General features: G+C 42.2%; 2 protein-coding genes across 5 annotated transcripts in view; one reads left to right on the top strand and one right to left on the bottom strand.

Moving 5' to 3' along the window:
* Positions 1 to 19,918, bottom strand: part of macrod1 (mono-ADP ribosylhydrolase 1) — a 102,315-nt gene that overhangs the window by 62,731 nt on the left and 19,666 nt on the right. The window lies entirely within an intron of this gene.
* flrt1b (fibronectin leucine rich transmembrane protein 1b) overlaps positions 1 to 19,918 on the top strand; it is a 31,278-nt gene that overhangs the window by 10,325 nt on the left and 1,035 nt on the right. For both annotated transcript variants that reach the window (XM_032528260.1, XM_032528259.1), the window contains exons 2-3: positions 13,081 to 14,132; positions 16,891 to 19,918. The exon at positions 16,891 to 19,918 is cut by the window's right edge and continues 1,035 nt beyond it. In XM_032528260.1, the coding sequence (XP_032384151.1) occupies positions 16,906 to 19,095 (2,190 nt within the window). In that variant the 5' untranslated portion in view covers positions 13,081 to 14,132; positions 16,891 to 16,905 and the 3' untranslated portion in view covers positions 19,096 to 19,918. The remainder of the gene's footprint in view (positions 1 to 13,080; positions 14,133 to 16,890) is intronic.

The following is a 19,918-nucleotide window of genomic DNA, read 5'->3' as shown; positions in this document are numbered from 1 at the left end:
GTGTGTGTGTGTGTGTGTGTGTGTGTGTGTGTGTGTGTGTGTGTGTCCATTTGTTGGAGCAGAGGAATATTGTGGGAGGTTAGAGACAGTGGGAGTCACACTGAGACAAGTTCAGAGATGAGCTTTTGTTTGAGCAGCAGGGATGACTTCAAAGCTGCTGCACTGTTACCTAGCTTTAAACCAGCTGCAGGCACCTCCAGAAATACTGGCACCTTTGATTAAATAGTGCAAGTTAAAATGAACTGCGTAACTGTAAAAACAAGTTAAAAGCTATGTTTAATTACATTTAAATTGAGATTATTCTCACTTGTGAAAAAGATACTCACTAGAAAGAATACACCTTTTCACTGTTAAATTCCTCATGAAAGACAGCAGATACCGTTAGCAGCACTAGCACCTCACACTCATGGAAAAACACACGGTTGTCGTTAAGCTTTGCAGGTTTGTGAAAGATAATTACAAATAATCGGTATCACTGACAGCTGAAATCTTCTGACAAATTGTGGTTGTTACTGTGGAGAATGTGCCACAAATAGATGTAGAAAAGAAATTTGTAATAAACCCAGAGAAAAAAGCAAAGCAAAGACCAAAGATGTGATCATCTGGATGAGGAGTTCATTAGATGAAAAGAGTGATTTCTTTTTGATCCTTTCATGGATCAAAGGCAGAGAAAGCTAGGGACATGTATGAAAGTATTAATAAATAAATGATGCACCTTTGGCCAAGGGTTACTGATTATACCAGGAATAATGAGCCCTTCGTTATCTAATTTCTAAACATGGGTTTTTATTTGTTGGGTTACATTAGTCTGTGTATTTGTGATGTAACTATTCAGAACATGAAAAAATAAAAAGACATGAAAGATTTCATATTTCAGTTGGTTTAGTTTAGTAACTTTAAAAAAAAAAAAAAAAAAATATCACACTGCATTAACATTGTGAGAAAGTGTCTGCTCTCTTGCCCTTCTGGTTAAGAACTGTATTTGAATCAGAACCAGAATAATCCGAAACAAATGTCCAATCCTTTTTGAAAGCCCTCTCTCATAATGCAGAGCATATGTAGAGGCATCAGCGTGCCACAAGCTCCAGATTGTCTACATTTTCCAATTTTGTATCAGTTGCGCCACAGTCCACAGCTGTTGCAGTAGAGTGTGTTGCCTGCAGCAACAATTAATGTTGCAATGGAATGTGGTGCATGTAATTCGTGTGGAACTTGTGTTTTTTAAAAAGCTTAATTTGAGATTTTGGGGAAAAATTATGACAAACGGTGAGTGTTCAAATATGATGTTTCTGTGTCTGCTGAAAAGCTAATATGTAGGATTGTGTCTAATTTCTACCTTTTACATGTTTGTTGGTGTATGTTGTAAAGCGCTTTCTTTGATTTACACTTTAGTTGACTGGATATTTTAGGGCTTTTCTGAGGTCAGCTGTCTTTTTATCGTTTCCTGTGCTTCTTGGTGAATGCATGTTTAAAGGTCTTCACAAAAGAATCAAATCCTATACATTTGGACCAAAACAAGTGCGTAAGTGGAACCAAATTCCACCAGCCTACGTGGGCGAAAAAAGAATGAAAAGCCAAACACTGCCACGCTATCCGAAATGATCAGAGAATACAATAAATGTGCACCAGCCAATTACCGTGCTTAGTTCAGATTGTTAGACTGCAAAAGTTGTCACGATGGTGCTGGATTTTGAGGGCGACTGGCAGGAATATGTTTGATGATGACCTGATGTACTGAATTCCAATAGATCTCTCAGGTGAGCAGGGATCATGCTCGACTCCCTTCTTGAATAAGCTTTGATAAATACCCTGTAGCCTTTTCTGGAGTGTGCCATTGTCATTTTTATAATGAGTACCAAAGGTAAACATTGCCAAACAGAACAACCGGCAGACTGACTGACTGTTTAGACTGACTGTTTTAGTTAACTCAGCAATGGCACCTTTCACACAGAAGTTATGTATTTTTTTTAAAGTTTAGCTCCTGTGAAATTGTTTTCTTTTCTTTTTGAGATAATAATGAAATGGAGTGACAGGAAATAATAGAGAGAGAGAGAGCGAGAGATATGAAGTGTTGGTGGGTGAATGTAACAAAGCCTGTCAGCTGGCTTTGTCAAACCTCCAGTACCGTGCCTTAGCCTGCCACCAGGAGGCCACACGTACTTTACATGTTATTGGATTTAAAATGACTTGTTTTGTCTGTCATCTCTCTCTCACACTCTCTCACACACACACACACACACACACACACACACACACACACACACACACACACACATATACACACACACAGGACTCCAGGGATTCTGCTCCAAAGGCGTAAGTGCCAAGTTCAACCTAGCGAAAGTTATTGTGACCTATCTAAAAGTGCCTTCTGTGTGTGTGTGTGTGTGTGTGTGTGTGTGTGTGGTTATTAGTGTGTGTGTGTGTGTGTGTGTGAGGATGTCCGGCCTGTAAATTGCCTGTCTGAAGATACTTCCTGTGCATACCTCATTCTGAGCGAGACACAGAGTGAGAGAAAGACATGGCGAGAGATAGTAAATGCTTTGAGTCGGAAAAACCCTCAATCATATTTAATGGGATTATTTATCCACATACTGTCATGAGGCAATGTGTATGCATGCTGGGCCGTGTGTGGAAATGTGTGTTTTGCTGAGAGATGGGGTATATCATAGCACCCCTGGCACATAATATTGCAGGCGGATGGGTGTGTAGTTCTTTTTTTTGTAAAGATAAATGTAATGTATTCCTCCTGTACTGATAGAGAGCATTGTTAGCCCGATATAACAGGCCGATAGGAAAGCTGTTTGTTTCATTTAGACATTATGTACATGGGCCACTGTTGATGTGACAGAGGCTACTTTTTAACGTAGCTCCTGAATATGTTTTTATGAATGTTATTTCTTTATCGCAGATGGATAAGCAAAGAAATCATTCCAGCATGTTGTGGGAGGATTTTACTCACAGCTTCAAGGGTGTCAGTCTGTAAAACCTGCCTCACCCTGCCTTAAGAAGCTGCCAACCCACCTAAAAGCTTTAACCTGTGAGGGTTCCACTGGCTTTTCAGTCTCAGGGTTGGGTACCAAAACGGGGTACCAAAAGGCCAACGTAAACAGTATTAACAAGACGAATAAGAACAAACATTTTGGTGCCTGACTTTACACTACACTCAACAGCAGGTAACGTTAGCCTACCTTCAGATAGCAGCTGGACTAAACACAGATAAAATGCTGACAGTTTATGTTACAGTGTAAAGTGTGACTGTATTCCAACACCGGGACGGAACATTCTGCTTTGCAGCGCAGCAGCTGCCGTTGTCGGAAAAACCACACAGACATAAAACAGGTAGCCTTGTGGTGCATTCAAAGTTATTGTAAAATACCCTTTTCCCATATAGTGGTTGTTTGTGTCGTTCAACAGCATTTACTGGTGAAATAAGTAATTGTTAAAAACTGTTGCAGAAGGCTTTTCAGTCCTGCTGAGGTTAACATGCTGGGCGAAAAGGTAAATTGTTTAAAATCATACTTATGATAATACTTATCATTATACTTATCATTATACCTGCATATCTGTTTAACCCTTTGAAGGTGAAGCGAGTGGGTGAAGTAGCTAGACTCAAGCTCACAGCAGTGTGTCAGAATATATTGTCAGAACCCAGGGCAGCAGCCCCCAGAGATAATACCGTCTATTTCCCGCTTATTCATAAAAGTCTCTGTACTGTCTCTGTAGCCCACAGTGTGAGGTCAGACTGTTTTAATCATTAGCTGCTGTGTTAAATATAAAGCGGCCAGCATTTTCATCATTCACACCATATTTATGCAAAACACCTTCACTCTGGGTGTTGTGTATGGGTATGATTGTGTCCACCCATGTCTGCCTCATCCACCCTCGTTTTTATTTATTTTTTCCTCTGCTTTCCTCCCTCCTCTACCATTCTTTACTCCGTCCCCACCTCCTCCTCCTCCTCCTGTTCTCGCTTTTCCTCTCTCCAGCAGCGCTCTCTCTCAAAGTCTCGTTTACTCCCTCCTCTGCTGTTCATTCCCTCTTTGGAAACCGGGTTCCTCCAGGGCAAAAACTCTACAGCTCACTTTGTCTCCCTGTCTGCCTCCATCTATGCTCCCCTCCTTCCATTTTTCTTCTTTATCCTCTCCCTTTCACTCCTTTTCACTCATTTTTCATCTTCTATCTCCCTGTGACAATAGGTTTCAGGACCCATCTATTGAAAATTCCCATTTGCACTGCTTGCCTCTCAGTGGTTTGCTCTCATCTTATCACCGTTGGAGTTTTGTCCTGGTTTTGCTGTTCGGTAGAAGTAGAGGGGGAGACGTGGATGACAAGTTTAGTTTAGTGTATTTGATAAGGATATCACCGTAGTATTAGAATTGTAATATACATTTATGCATAAAGACCAGAAACACTGTTTAGTGTTTGTAGTTTGTAATAAAACAAAGCAAGGGATATTATCTCACACACACACACACACAAAGGTTTATCTTTGACTCCCTCCAGTACACCAGAACTCAACTGAAATAAACTGAGTTTACATGTAAAAGGTAGGGATGGAAGATATAAAGGATACTGGTAGAAAATGTCCTTAATAAGAAATGATCTGCAGTTGATAAGTTGCATTCCTTGACAACGTGTACTTAATGAATGCCGACACATCAGGAGAAGCAAAACTGAACTCCAAGTCAGTGCATAAAGTAGCAACAGTCACAACAGCCTTAAAGCTTTAGTGTGTACCGTTTGGATATTGAAGTTAATTACCTCTTCTGAAGACTTTTTTTTTAATCCTCCATGTCCTCCTTGGCTACTAGCAACTGCATGGAGGAGGGGTGGGGGTGGACTGACTATAGCTTTAAATTTACAGAGCTGTTGTTGATAAATTAGGTAACAAGACGTTGGGGGTGTGACAATACTTAAGCTCCAGAAAGTGGATGAGAGGGTCCCAAATTGGGCAACATCGCTTAAAGTCCGACACAAACAAACGTTTTCTGTTAATGGAGACTATTTAAAGTATTTCAATGGTTTAACACCTGTTCCAACAGAGAGGCAAAACAACACAAAAATCAGCTGAAGAATCACCATCTAATAGTGCGGGCAGAGTGTAAGTGATGGCACTCTCACCAGTAATTAGATCCATCCCCAGAATGAGTGCCGATTGTAGAAACCGAGGGATCTTAAATGATTAATGTAACTTGGGGATTTTGACTGACAGGGTTGAAAATATTGTTTCATTTTTGTATTATTTATTTATTTAAATTTAAAGATTTTCTGTTTGCAGCTTACACAATTCTTGATCATTTTCAAGTTCTGAGTCCCTAGTTTCTTAGAGTATTCCTAAGCTAAACAGAAATACTGACTTTATATATCTTGTGAAAAATATTAAGAACAGTAACATGAGTAACATGAAAAGAAAAAGCATATAAATAATAACATTATACATTTTAAATGTTTTTTTTGCTGAAGGAGGAAAAGACTGAATCTGAGATGACAAAGACAAAAAAAGAAATGCAGACGCCAAAGAACGAAGAAACAGACAACTAGAAGAAGGGTCAGTAAAGAGAGGAAAAGAGCAAACAAGCGTGACAGAAAAAAAGAAAAAAGAACAGTAAACATGAAAGAAAAGGTGTTGGAGGAGAATGATAAAAAAAAACATGCAGAAAACCTTCTACACAATCTACAAATGCCACTTAACACCTTCCATCAGCCAGAAGTAGTCAGCCTGTATAAGCAAATTCAGAGATAATTGACCTCAACACTATTTTGAGTGAGAGCAGAGAGATGGAGGGAAGCAGAGAGAGACAGAAGTAGAGATTGTGTGAACTGCCATAGAGAGTAAGTGGGAGGTAGTGTTGTCACAGTGCATAATGGTGTTGCTATCATTATCACTGGCTAGAAGAAGAAAGAATAGATAGCTGCTGTGTTTGTGTGTTAGTGAGAAGTGGAGAAAGTCAGACTAAGTTCCCGGTCAAAAGAGCAATGAAATTCACAGGTCAAAAGAGCAACAAAAGTGTGTGCGCGTGCGTGCATGTAAGAGAGGTTGTGAGTCTGTTTATTTCTGTAAGTGTGGAAAAGATGTGGAGAAGGTTGCATGTGTTTGTGAGAGGGCACTGGGACATTTTTTTTCATCTCAAATTCAATCCACTGGTCTGGGCAGAGTACAGTTTACAAGTCAGTAAAACCTAAAAAACATAGTTTTATCACTGCCACTTATATAAGCTACTGTACAACTGTGTTAAATGAGTGCACTTAGATGTCTCTAAATATATTTGTTCCATTTTTGATGGACTGAGACAAAGTCAGGGGTGGATTAATGCTCAATTAACTAGAAGGCTGTTGTAAGGCTTGCTGTGCATGATTTTCTTTTGAGAATATTATTTTCTGCTCTAAATCTGGATGATGCACAAAGCGGTTCCAATTCAGGCGGCATGATTGTCCATGTTTTGTCCAATAAGATAATCAGTGACAACCACCTTTATATACAGCCAATCCTTGGATGGGTTAGAAATCATCACAATGTCCATAGTTTAAAGAAATGGAGTTAGCAATATCATTTTTATTTTGTCAACAAAACACCAACATCAACAAGCCTCATTCCTCTGTGTCGTAGACCTTTACATCCAGTTACATTAATTTTGCAGGCACTAATGTCTAAAGTGACTGTAGGAAGAAAAGCTAGATGTCATCAAAACATGTATGAGCTAAATTGTTATCACTGCTTTTTCATAACTCGTTTATTGAGTCAGTGTCACATACACTACCCAGATGTAAATACTCACTAGTGCACCAAATGTGTATTAATTTACTTCTGTATTAGTGGTGTTTGTTAAAAAAACTCAACTGTTTTAGAAAACTATTGAGCCTTTTTTTGTGAAACTATATATCTGTGGGTTTTTTAAGTTTTCAGTAGGAACAAATGGGTTTGGGGCGGAGTGCCACAGACAGGTTAGAAAGGTCAGAAGTACTGAGAGATGGAGTAACACATTGTTGGCTTTGTGCTTTTCTTTGGAATTTGTTAAGAAAAGTATAGAAAAAAACACCAGCCTTGTCCTTTTAATGTTTGCCCCCTGCAACTAATAGATGAGGAGTCTTGAAGCCAACACACACCGAGTGTGTGCTACAGCCGAGTGCCCCCCTTCAGATCTTTGCTGATTATCCCCGTCTGTCGCTTCCCTCATCCCTCTCCTTCACCCCTCCTTCTCATGCTAAATAGAAGCTGTGTGTTGCTGTGTTAGAAAGCTAGTCACATCCCTCTCACTCTTCTTTAAGACCCTCTCTCACTCTCTTTTTCATTTCCCACCTCTACCTTTCTCTCTGTCTATCCTTGATACGCTCTCTTTGTCTTTTTCCTTTCCCGCTCTACTCCCTCCAGCCTTCGCTCTGTCCACGCCGACACTCTCGACCGAGTCTGCCGGAGTCACGGCCTTCAGAGCCTGACAAGAATTCAGTGCCTGTGTGTGTGTGTGTGTGTGTGTGTGTGTGTGTGTGTGTGTGTGGTGGTTCTGGTCTTTACGCATGGATGAAATATGAGCGTTAAATAGAATATGGGGTATGTTCTGATGCTGTGTAGTCACATCACTCATGCATGGGGAGTAGTAAAAAAGGTCCATGCACATGCACACACACATATGGCAATCAGTTGTATGACAAGTAACTGCAGAGCTTCTGTGGTATTATTCTGCATCACTTTGCTATCCATTTGTCTGTGATACTTGCCACCCACACCCACCCCCACACCCACACACCCACCCCACACACACACCACACACACACACCCACACACACACACACACACACACACACCACACCACACACACCACACACACACACACACACACACACACACACAGGCCCTGGATTCAGGCTTCACTGACTTTAAACCTTGCTCAGGCGACAGTAATTTCTGCCTCCAAATTACATTCCAATGGCTTCATAAATCTGCTGCCTCCTCCTCCGCCTCTTTCTCTTTCCCCCCGTCTTCCCGCCTCTGCTTCTCCATCTCCCCCTCTTCTCTGCCGTCCCCCCTCTCCTTCCTTTCTCCCTTTTACTCCAGCCTCACTTCATTTTTCCTGTACAAACCTCCACCCTTCTCCTTCCCTCTCCGCCACTGTTTCACCATCTCTCTTTCTCTCCTCCTTCTCCTATCACTTGTTTTCTCGTTTCCCCCACACTCCTCTCTGGCGCTCGCTCAGTAAATGAGAAACAGGGAGGCAGAGATGGGGAGGTTACGTGTGCGGGGTAGTTAAACAGTCACACACACATAAATCCTTACAGATACATATACACACACACACACACACACACACACACACACTCACAGATGTGCTCACAACAAATCTGTAAATACACACATACATGAGCACAGTCAAACATCATAAACAGCACATTACAATTTGATTGAAAAACAAGCATTTGTGCTGCCATATATTTGCCATGCCTCTAAATTGTCTTGCAAACAAACCTGTGGACAAAAACAAACACACGTGCGCGCACAAACCCACACACCCATACATACACACACACACACAAAATGCATTTGCATGCATACACGTGTACACACACACAGCCATTTTAATGAGAGTGTTCATTTTACAGATAGGGCCTCTAGGTGAAATAATTGGCAATGTTGGCCCCTGATGGCTGGTCCAAGTGTTCTCAGGCCAGTTGTCTTTATGGGCCATTGCGGGCCACGAACACACCCCTCATCTCCCTCACTGCTGCTTTAACTGCTGCTCTGCTGCAGCCGACACACACACATGCAATGAAGACATGGGCATAATATGCATAAGCACGCATTAACACTAAACACGCACATACAAACACACCGATGCAGAGGCCAGCAGAGAACAATAGGGCTGTCTGACAATGGGGCTCAGAGGAATTCTCTCCTCCATATTAATATTCAGCAGAGTGGATGTAGAGAGTGTGTGTCAGCAGGGACGCATGCTCATCAACCTCGCTAACACTGGGGTTAGGCAGACACATGATTACAAAGTACTCAGACTTTGTTCCCCAGCCCCAAAACTATTAATCCCTAGCTCCTACTCCCTCACTTCCTATCACCTTGCTCCCTACTGTGCACAGAGCGAGCACACTGCCAAGCAGCACAGCTGTCACTTTTCTTCGCTTTCCATTTCCCAAATTGTTCTGAACAGCCTGATGGAGCAAAGGGTGGATGGAAATGCAGATTTGATATTGCCAATTTCCTGCTGCAACAACTACAATGTTTTAAATTTGTAAAAGTGCAGCTAAAAAGTCATCTAAAAAGGAGAATTTTAAATAATCAAAAGGTAACATTTTTCCTTTTTTTTAATGCAAACAGCAGAAACACCCAAGTATCTACTCTGTTTGTTTTTTTCCTTTCACCAGAGGCGTTATAGTCCTTCTTAGACTCATTCCCATAACTTCCTCTTATATGACCTACTGTCAAATCAAAGACATATACAAGTAAACACACCTGTAGTACCAGACTCTCTATCTCTCACATCCATCTGTAAATAATGCAAGCTGACCTCTAATAATGCACATTTAAATGCGCTGGCCGTATTTCTGTACATACGTTACCTCGCTCTGCAAATCTGTAAGAACATGAACAGCTTACAGAACGTATTTACACTGTATCCCGATCTGTACACTTTTATGTAACAGATGTGTTGCATAAAAACACATGCTGGTAAACTGGAACCTTTTGCTCTCAATTTATTAAGCCGTTATCACCATCCTGTTAACTGTACTGTCCCACAAAGCAAAGAAATACTTGCTTATATTGGATCGTTATAGTACAAAGCAAAGAGGAAAACAAAACAGCGAGAGCATTTGGACTGCACAGAAGCCACAGTGAAAGTCACATACTGCAGCGCTGTCAATGACTGGCTCACAAAAGCGGAGTGATTTCTGTCCCCAAAGAATGAGACGTTCCCTGTGTGCTCTTGGTTATGCAGAAGAAAAACAAGAACACCAGAAAAGACACACAGCAAAGAGTCAGTCAGGAATGTTTTTGACCTCAACGCTAAATGGGTCCCCTGCCCAAAGTGTGCTCCTCACTGGGGGTGTGAAAGGTATGACAAAGTAGAAAGTAATAAGAAATAATACGCAGCTATTGTTTTGCTGGGGAAAAAATAACACAGATGTAGCTATTCAAAGAAAAATGTTGAGATTTACACATTACTGACTAACTCTAGCATGATTAAAGTATTTGCTCATTTTCTGCATCACCTTACTGTTTGACATCACTGTCAATAATGTGCCAAAAGTGTCGATAGTGTGTCTAAATTACAGTTTTCTTAATGTACTTATGTTACCAGAGTAGTTACTCAATTGACTGTGGTTTTACTCTTTATGTGAAGATACAAGACGTTAATAAAAGAAATTCCAAACATTGAGGGGGAAAAACTAATGGACTGTGACCTGTGCACCTGTGAGCTGAAACATCTGAGATTTAATTACAGTACAATAAATTAACTTTAAAATTGTCATAGTTTGAGAAAAGACACTCCATAATGTCTATTCTTGGACTGTAACCATAGACTATAAAATACTGACATAGTCTCTGTGACGTCAACCACAGGTTTCTGATGTGCCAAAATGATGAATCTATTTTGGAGCCAACTGCAGTTTTTGGCAATTCCGCATTTCCTTCATTTTTGTTTTTGTTTGCCGCTTGGCTGCATCTAAGCAATTAATCAAGTAAAAAAAAAAAGAAGTAAAATGCACACCAGTTTCCTAAAGTGGAGATTTGAATTGCTTGTTTTGTCCCACCAACCTCATACTACTGTAGAGATCCAATGCAACCTCACCTCAAACTGTTTTTGACCTTTTGACCCTAATTAGAAGTCAAGAGTTTTTCTATGTTGTTTAATATGAATGTGAATGAGGGTGCTTCTAGGAAACTTGATTGTCACAATTCATAGATTTCTGAACATGCCTTTGAAAACCCCACTCAAAGAGCATTCAAAACTCATTTTACAGTGAAAGACAGCTCGGTCCATGTCAAGGGGTATCCATTCACTTTTAACTTTTAACAGGTTTGGTGTAATCTCTTATTCTGAAGTTTTATAAATGTTGGCAATTAATAAGGGACATTTTTCCTCAAACTCTGACATTTTTTGTTTTCAGAAACTCTATCCTGAATGACTAGTCTCTAGCTTTTCTCTCCTAACTCCCTGCTCTGATACATACGCCCTAATGCTCCCTTTTCCTCCAGCTCCTCTTCCCCATGACACACCCCTAGCTAGGCTCTCAAAAATCCATCACAAAAAGTTTTAAGGACAGCTTTGACATTATACAGATAGAGCTTCACATATTGATGTCTAATGGGCAATGGCAGTGAGCTGTGGAAATGCAGCGGATGTTCAATATTCACATCTTGTCCAATGCGAGCAGATATTATGCCTGCGGTAAGCAAAGATTAGTACAGAGTGTAAGGGTAGTTTTGGACCAGACATTGCAACCAATTAAAAGAACTTGTTTTAAAACGATAGTTGCTGTCATTAAAGGTGACATCTGGTTTTAATACATGACTGATGACGTCCAATTAAGTCCTCATTTGAATTATGATTGGACTTCGAAGCCACTTAAAAGCCTTGCACTCCAAAACATAACATGCGGAAAATACTAACAGGATTTAATTATTTTGAAGTATTGGACATCAATGGATGAATTACAAATGAATGGAACAAAAACAGATATAGCATTTTATAATGTTAATATACGGTACCAAACACAAAGCTCTGTATACATCTAGACTGCCCTTGAACAGACCATTATCTCATTTCTCCTTAAATGCCAATCACAAAGTCGATGCGTTTTGCAAACAATGTCTATTTAGCATTCTCTCCCATCTCGAGCTGTTTTCATTACGCATGTTAGCCACACTCTGCACATATAAATCAGTTTACTATGCCGCAAACTGGATCAGTCTGGAGCTGTTTTATAAAAAGGACAATTTATCTCACCCCACACTGCTCAACTTCATCCCACGCCAGCTACCACCAAGTACCCCACTAAACTGCCCAATCAGTTAAACACATGCCTTTCCATTTGTGAAACCAGCTAAAACACCAATCCTAAAATAAAAAAGCATACAGTGACCCCGAGGTTAGGATGTATGGTGCACAAGTATGGATGATTTTAAATACCCTTCAAGGACACATACTGTACGCACATGACATGAGGCTGTTGACCAACTTATTTTCAGCTGCAGCATGTGTCCTTTAAAATGAAAATGAGGACGGCTTTATTTGTCTCTATTTGTGTTTAAGCAAACTGCATGATAATTTCCCAGTTGGCTATGTAGTCTACTTACTCTGGGATGAAGTGAACAGGCGAATGTGAGCAGCGGAGCAGTTAATGGCCTTGATGAATCTGTCTCTGTACACTCAGTATGCCTGATGAAAACCTTATATTTCTAAAGCCAGTGTTCACTGGGGGGTTTGATTCTGCACACAAGATACAGGCACTTAACGTGTGGCTGTTAATGAAAGCTCAAAAGCTTTGTGCAAAGAATAAAAAAACAGATATAAAACACAGAGTTACCTTAATGGGAGATTTGTGTCCGTTGGGAGCTCGGTGTTGCGCATATGCAGCGCTGACCTTGAGGAAGTATTTTCACGAGGTACTTAATTTTAAAAGGTATAACTGTTCTGATGGGGATAATTATTTAGCCTCTACCTTTTAGTATTCCATATTGTGCCAACGTTGAAATCCAAAAGTACATCATACATGCTGTCACTTAAAGACAGCTGAAAAATTGGAGAGAATTCAATTCATTCAGCCCTGTAAAAGCACCTTCATATTTTTTTATTTCAGCAATAAAGACATGTAAGCTACTGTGCCAATATTTGAATAGTGTGCAGTAAAGTAAACAAGTAGAAGTTTTAAGGTAATCAACATGACAGATATGATTAACTATTCAGCCAATATTGTATTTCTGACCATTGAACCCCTAAAATTTGGGCTCACTTAATAGTAAAATCTAGTTAAAGGGCACAAAACCGACGATTGTTGTGCACCTTGTACTTCTGATTCCCAGCATCTCGGAATGAAATTCTAATACTCTACTTGTCTGCTGTTTCCTCTCAGGGTGGTGCTCACTAACACTCAGCCAGCTGTCCTGCTGAAGCAAACACCAGTGAAGTCTACCTTGAGGATACTAGACGGTGGTCTACTTCTGCTAACCTGTGGGGGAACTTTCCACACTGAGCCACGTGACTGGCTATCACAACGCCCTAAGAGCGGACTACATACAGTAGACACATTGGGCCTTGCTGCTTCTGAAAAGCATCAGTGTGAACTGAAAAGGAAGCGATTAAACATTAGAGAGTGAGGCGGAAACTGAGAGGAAAGGAGAAAGAAGGATCTGAACATAACTCTTGCAGCCTGTATTCTGCACCGAGCCAAACTGTCCATCACAGCCTCGAACGTACTCATTACCATCACTGAACTGTGAAATTTATGTTGTTATAATTGTTATAATACAACTAATAATAAGGACTAATAATAAGAACTCTTTGCTGGATTTTTTTTAGCCTTCCACTTATCTTCTTGCTGCTCATTAATTAAAACCATTACCTGGTTATTCAAAGCAAGCGTAGCACGGCACTATTACTATTTTTGCATGACCCACTGCGTATCCATGAGTATCCAGGACTGCTTTTGACTTCGAAGAAGGACCCTTGAGCCCTCCACCATCTTCTGACTGTCTGCCCAACTGTAGCATTTTGGTGTGGAGCGGTGGTTTCAGAATTAGGCCTCTGGATGCTCAATGAAGATGACTTGAGTTGGCAGCCCTAAAAGCCCCTTACCCCAGAGAGAAAAAGAGAGAGCGCTTGGCAGTAGGACACACACAACACACAAATGTGGGTGCCGAAGCGGCTTTGAGCCATGCTGGTGTTGCTGCTCGTGGAGCCCTGGAGTACAGGCTATCATCATCATCATTCACCCAAGCTGAGGAAGATTCAACGGCCCCAAGGAGCAAGGCTACACTTGTGAACGATTCAAAGACTGGGAAACTGCGCTAACACACAGAGATCCACAGCTACATCCTCAATCACAAATACAGACACACTAATACTCCTCTCCACAAATATTTGATACAGGAATAACAAAGCGGAAAAGGCACAGAGACTGAGCAGGTTAGCAAGCCCTCTGCAATCACACCCTTGGTCCATAAGACCGTACACAGACACTTTCTTCCTGCATTCACCGCAATGAAGAACACCACACTTACATCTTGCTTTCAGCTACACAATAGTAAAAAAATAAATAAATCACAAACACACTGGCTCTGTGCTCACACAAAGGCTTTTATTTCAGAACATGATTGAAATATTAGGGCGAGAAAAGCTGAGGCCGAGAGGGAGTGAAAAAGAGAAGGGGGGTGGAAATAAGAGGTGGGGGGTCTGCTGGATCTAAATGAAAAAGAGAAACTAAGTCGCCATGAGGGATAGAGGAGAGAGGAGGTCTGGGCAGGAGGACTGAACCAGAGCTGATTGATCCAATCTCATGTGTGTAGGAATCAACAGACGACTGGAGAGGAAACTATAAAAAGAGGATTAGAAAGAGAAAAAGAGACAGGGGAGGGGAGGAGGAGGGTGACTGCATGGACACTTCTGTAAACAAACAAAGTGGATATAATGAAAGATTATGAAGTGGAGGTGGTGGTGGTGGTGGGCGGATGGGAGAGGTAGATGGTGTAAAAAAATAAGGTTGCAGAGCAAGTAGAGTGCCATAAGGGAGAGCGACAGTTGGAGAGAGTGACAGAACGAGGCAGGGAGGGGAGAAAACAGAAAATCTAAGGATCATTAAGAGGAAGTGCCGATAGGACACCTTGGCATGTAGGCAAAACACACATATAGGTTTGTGCCAAGAGGATATTTATGAAAGGGAAGCGGGGATAGTGTGGCAACGAAGCATATGCTAGTTGATATTCATAGAGCATTCCCAATATGGTCTCAGCTCCTACCTTGACACTCCCTCTTGTGTGCATGTTTTTCTCTCCCTTACTTCCTCTGTCTTCCAAATGCTGGTAATGCTTGAAAATAGTCTAGTTCCAGCTAAAAATACCATTAAATAAGAGAAAAATAAAGCATGGGTCTATATGCCTTACATATCAAATACTGCCTGTGTCAAATTGAGACAGGAGCTGGTTGTAGTTGTTGCAGATCTCTTACACACACACACACACACACACACACACACACACACACACACACACACACACACACACACACACACAATTAAAAAACAGGCATGAACAGGTATACAATTATTTTTTTTACACATATCTTACAGAAAAAACCCATATCCAACCATTCTTCTTTTTGCTGTAAACTCAGCTAATACTAACTTGAGTCTTCACTGCCAGGAACTCATTTCCCCTCTCTTCCACTGACTGACTGTCCAACTCTCCATCTGTCTTCTCGCCTCAATCCAACCCCTTCCTTCCTCCCCCCTCCCTCTTCCCTCCATCTCTTCTATTGTTGCCATCTCTTGTTTGCTTTGCATGGATTTTGACTGCAGCCAAGGGGCAATTTTGCATCTAGCACTGAGTTCACATACAAACAGACAAACATGCACATGCATGCGTGCACAAAAGGGGGGTGGTGGGGGAGGGGGAAACTTGCCTTTAGAGGATTTGTTTATCAAATGTGCTGTCAAATCATGTCAGGCATTTCACGTCAGGGCACATTTTTCAGCCCCGGGCTACCCAAAAGAAAGGATTCAAACAAGAGTACGGCACAATGTAATTTCCACAACTTTCACTACTGTATATTATTTATATTCTATAAATAATACTGTGAATGTAAGTGCACGAAGATCATTTTATCTGAATTGAAAATTCATGTTATTCATGTTGGTGTCAAGGATTCACTAGGAGACAAGCCATAAAACACAGGCCGAGGAACATATTAATGTTGCAGAAAAATGCTTCTCTGTAAAACATATCGCTAAAACATTTCTGGGGATTTCAAGACCACTTTCCTGAATAATTTATAAAAAATTTCCGGAACAATACCAACCACGAGAAAACATGCATTATACATGATAGCTTGTAATGAGAACCCTGTTCTGTATGTAAAGGCTTTGTGTTCAGTACGTTTACCTATTTGTGTGCATTTCTTTGCTCTGTGTGTTTTGGTCAAAAACTAAGCAGGTGCCCTGTGTTTCTGAATATACAGACAGGAACCTGTAGAGTTCAGTTTTTTTATTTCTTTATTTACATTTATTCTCTTTGAAATTCAATTGGAGGGTCATATATAATGAAGTTACAACAAGTTTACCACTTCTGGTGTCTTCAAAGCAATCAACAACACTTTGGACAATTAATTGGATGTCCTTCTCACCAATCTCTCCTCCATTTTATTTTAATGTCACTTACTCCATTACAGTTAATCTCCATGAAAAATCTTTTCCTCCCTTATTTTCCCTCCCTGCAACTGTGACTGTCCAATTTTTTCCATCTTTGTCATTCTTTCGCTTTCTCTGATTCTGGTAATCTTCCTTGTCCGCTCACTCCACCATTCATCGCACTCTCTGCCTCTAAATGTCCAGTTTTATTCTGCCTGGTCGCTTTGACCCATATAATTCTGGAGAGCTCATACAAAGTATGTCTGACTATTCAAATCTTCTTCACTTTAGATAAAAAAAATTTAAAAAACTTTTACTTTTAACAGCAGGTAGGAAATAGAGCAGATAAGTAAAGCAATTTTTGAGAAAAGGTTAACTTTGTGGTTTGTCCTGCACTATCTTTGTCTAAAACTTGTCATTTTGCCAACAAGTCTTCTTACTTCCTCTTTTAAATGTAATAAAATACTTTAATATTAGAATCAGTGAGTTACAGCCTTTTGCACTTGTTTTAATCCAGTTTCCTATTTCCTCTCTTTCAATCAGGAGCTGTGCACCAACATGGCAGCTGAGAGTCTTGCTGAGCTCCGGGATTGGCTCTTTCTGCTCCTCCTGTGCCTCACCTTATTGGCTGAGGTGCTAGAACTGGCGGCAGCAGCAATTGCCATGGAGACGGGCGAGGGGGATGAGGGCATTGTTTGTCCCTCAGTGTGCCGCTGTGATGAAGGCTTTGTCTACTGCAATGACCGTGGCCTCAGTATAATTCCTCCACTACCATTAATGGCTGCCATCCTCTACTTGCAGAGCAACCGATTGAGTAACGCTGGCCTGCCTCCGTCACTGGAACGCAGCACTTCCATACGAGTGATTTACCTGTATGCCAACCAATTGGATGAATTCCCTATACACCTCCCGCCTTCTTTACGGGAGCTCCATTTGCAGGATAATAATATACGAACGTTACCGAGATCAGCTCTGGCCAAGTTACCATTACTAGAACGTTTGCACCTGGATGATAACTCTATATCCACAGTTAGCATCCAGGAGCGAGCTTTTTCTGGGACTCCACGACTACGACTGCTGTTTCTGTCTCGGAACCACCTATCAAGCATCCCTGCAGGCTTGCCAGCATCCTTGGAAGAGTTGCGACTGGATGACAACAGAATCAGCACCATCCCCACACATGCCTTCCGTGGGCTCTCTTCCCTGCGACGCTTGGTCCTGGATGGGAACCTGTTGGCCAACACACGCATTGCAGATGACACCTTTTCCCGTCTCTCCAACCTGACTGAGCTGTCACTGGTCAGGAATGCCTTGCAGTCTCCGCCAGTCTACCTACCTTCGGCTCACCTCGTGCGACTCCATTTGCAAGACAACGGAATGACTCACATACCACGGGGGGCGCTGGATGGCATGCGGCGGCTACAGAGGCTGGATCTGTCAGGAAACAATCTGACCACTCTCCCACGAGGACTTCTAAAAGACACAGAAAGCCTGGAGCTGCTGCTGCTGCGAGGAAACCCCTGGTACTGTGGCTGCAACCTTCGCTGGCTCCACGCATGGCTGCACAGCCGGGGGGCAGCAGTGACAGTCAGGGGTCTGACCTGTCAGGGGCCCGAGCCTGTAAGGGGTCAGGCCCTCAAAGAACTAACCTCCCTGATGGAGCAATGTGAAGGACCCCCCGCTGGTCCCAGTACTGGAATGGGAGTCAACGCAGCAGAAAAAGATGGAGGTGAAGATGATGTTGGAGGGGGCCAAGCAGTGGATTCAGTCCCCCATGGCAGTAGCACAACTACCTCTCTATTAGTCCCCACACAAGGATCCCTCTTCACCCTAAGAGCCAAGTGGCCAGGCCTTGTTATGCCTCTGCCTCCCGGTGAAGGAGGACAAGTATCTGGAGAGGCACTGGAGCTGACTGTAAAACCTCTCTCTTCGGACAGTGTATTGGTGAGTTGGCTGTGCCCTCAGCCGGCACCCTCCTTCCGCCTGTCGTGGCTAAGGCTGGGTAGCAGTGCAGCTCTTGGTTCCATAACAGAGACTCTGGTACCTGGAGAAAGGAGGCAGTACCTCCTTACTCAGCTTACCCCACGCTCCCATTACCTCATCTGTCTACTGCCACTACGACAGGAATCTTCCTTTGGGGGTTCCAGCATGGGTTTATCACGAGTTGGCAGCATGGACACGGACAATAAAGAAATGTCCCCGGCCTGCGCTCAGATAGAGACTGGAGAGGCTCTGGTCAGCACAGGTGGGGAGGGGTCAGATAAAGAGGGACAGGACTCAGAGCTAACAGTCCTGCCGTTGGCTGGGATCATAGGGGGGGCCACAGCATTAGTAAGCCTGCTGTTAATCTTTGGCATCTTCTGCTGGTATGGACAGAGAGCAGGTTATGTGTCCGGGGACTCATACAGTAGGGGCCGGGGTGGAAAACCTTACGATGACTATGTAGAGTCAGGTACCAAGAAAGACACTTCCATCTTAGAGATCAGGGCCCCTCCGGCAGGGTTTCCGATGACAGCTATGGCGCATCAGCCCCTGCAGCCTAAGCTGGAGGATGTCACCTACATCCACACCATTTTCCCCTCTTCTTCCTCTTCGTCCCAAGCTAACGGGACCTACCGGAGTAGCCATGGAGCCGGCAGCCTGAATGGCACAATCCTTAGCCAAACCAGCCACCATCATGTCACTTATGGCACCAACCGTGGCTACAGAGAGGGTGGCATCCCCGACATAGATTATGCCTACACGTGATAATACAGGGACACACTCCCTGAGCCACAATTGCCAGGCGCCATTTCTATGATGACGACCTCTTGGCTGGTGGCCATTTTGTCCTTGGTTTCCAAAGTACCCTCTGTGCCTCCGCTGGTTCAATTCTGATTGGTTTGCTAAGTAGAAAAGACTGATTTCAGCTATGTTGATTGAACATTGCTATTAAGTGACAGAAGTAACAGTCCTACTATATTCTACCACTGTATACTACATTATACAGTAGGTCCTTCTTTCAGCGCAACTTATAGTTATAAATGGTTACGTTTTCTCTTTTGGATATCTCAGTGTCTTTCAAACCTACTGTTCTTCTCAGCTCATAATAATACACAGTAACTTATTTGAGGTTGATATACTAGGCTTAGCTGATTTAGCAGGATATATATTTATAATATGAGGAAAAGGCACTTGATGTGTATAGAGATAGCTCTCATATCTTCCTACCAACTATAAGCTCTGTGCTGTATAGATAAAAGGGATGACAGAGGGAGAAATCAATGTTTGTTATAACCTACAGATGACAATGCATCATGGATGACATGAAAAGATGTTTTCCTAGCCCCCTCCTTTTCCTCTAGTTTACTTCCCTCCTTTTTAATTTTTTTACTCTTTTCCGCCTCTTTTTTTTTTGCTGAGGCTCTTTCCTTTTATTTCTATCGTGTCTTTTGTGGTGCCGAGAGCAGAGGACGACTTTGTTCTCGCCAAGGGAGCTGACAGCAGTGATAACAGTTCTGACAGAGACAGGAGACACAAACCACAGCATGGGGAGACTAATGAGAGGGAGAGAGTCCAAAGGTGGGGGGGG

Source organism: Etheostoma spectabile, chromosome 10 (genome assembly GCF_008692095.1).
Source record: "Etheostoma spectabile isolate EspeVRDwgs_2016 chromosome 10, UIUC_Espe_1.0, whole genome shotgun sequence".
Taxonomy (NCBI): Eukaryota; Metazoa; Chordata; class Actinopteri; order Perciformes; family Percidae; genus Etheostoma; species Etheostoma spectabile.
Note: the sequence above shows the minus strand (reverse complement) of the source record. Positions and strands in the feature narration are given on the sequence as shown.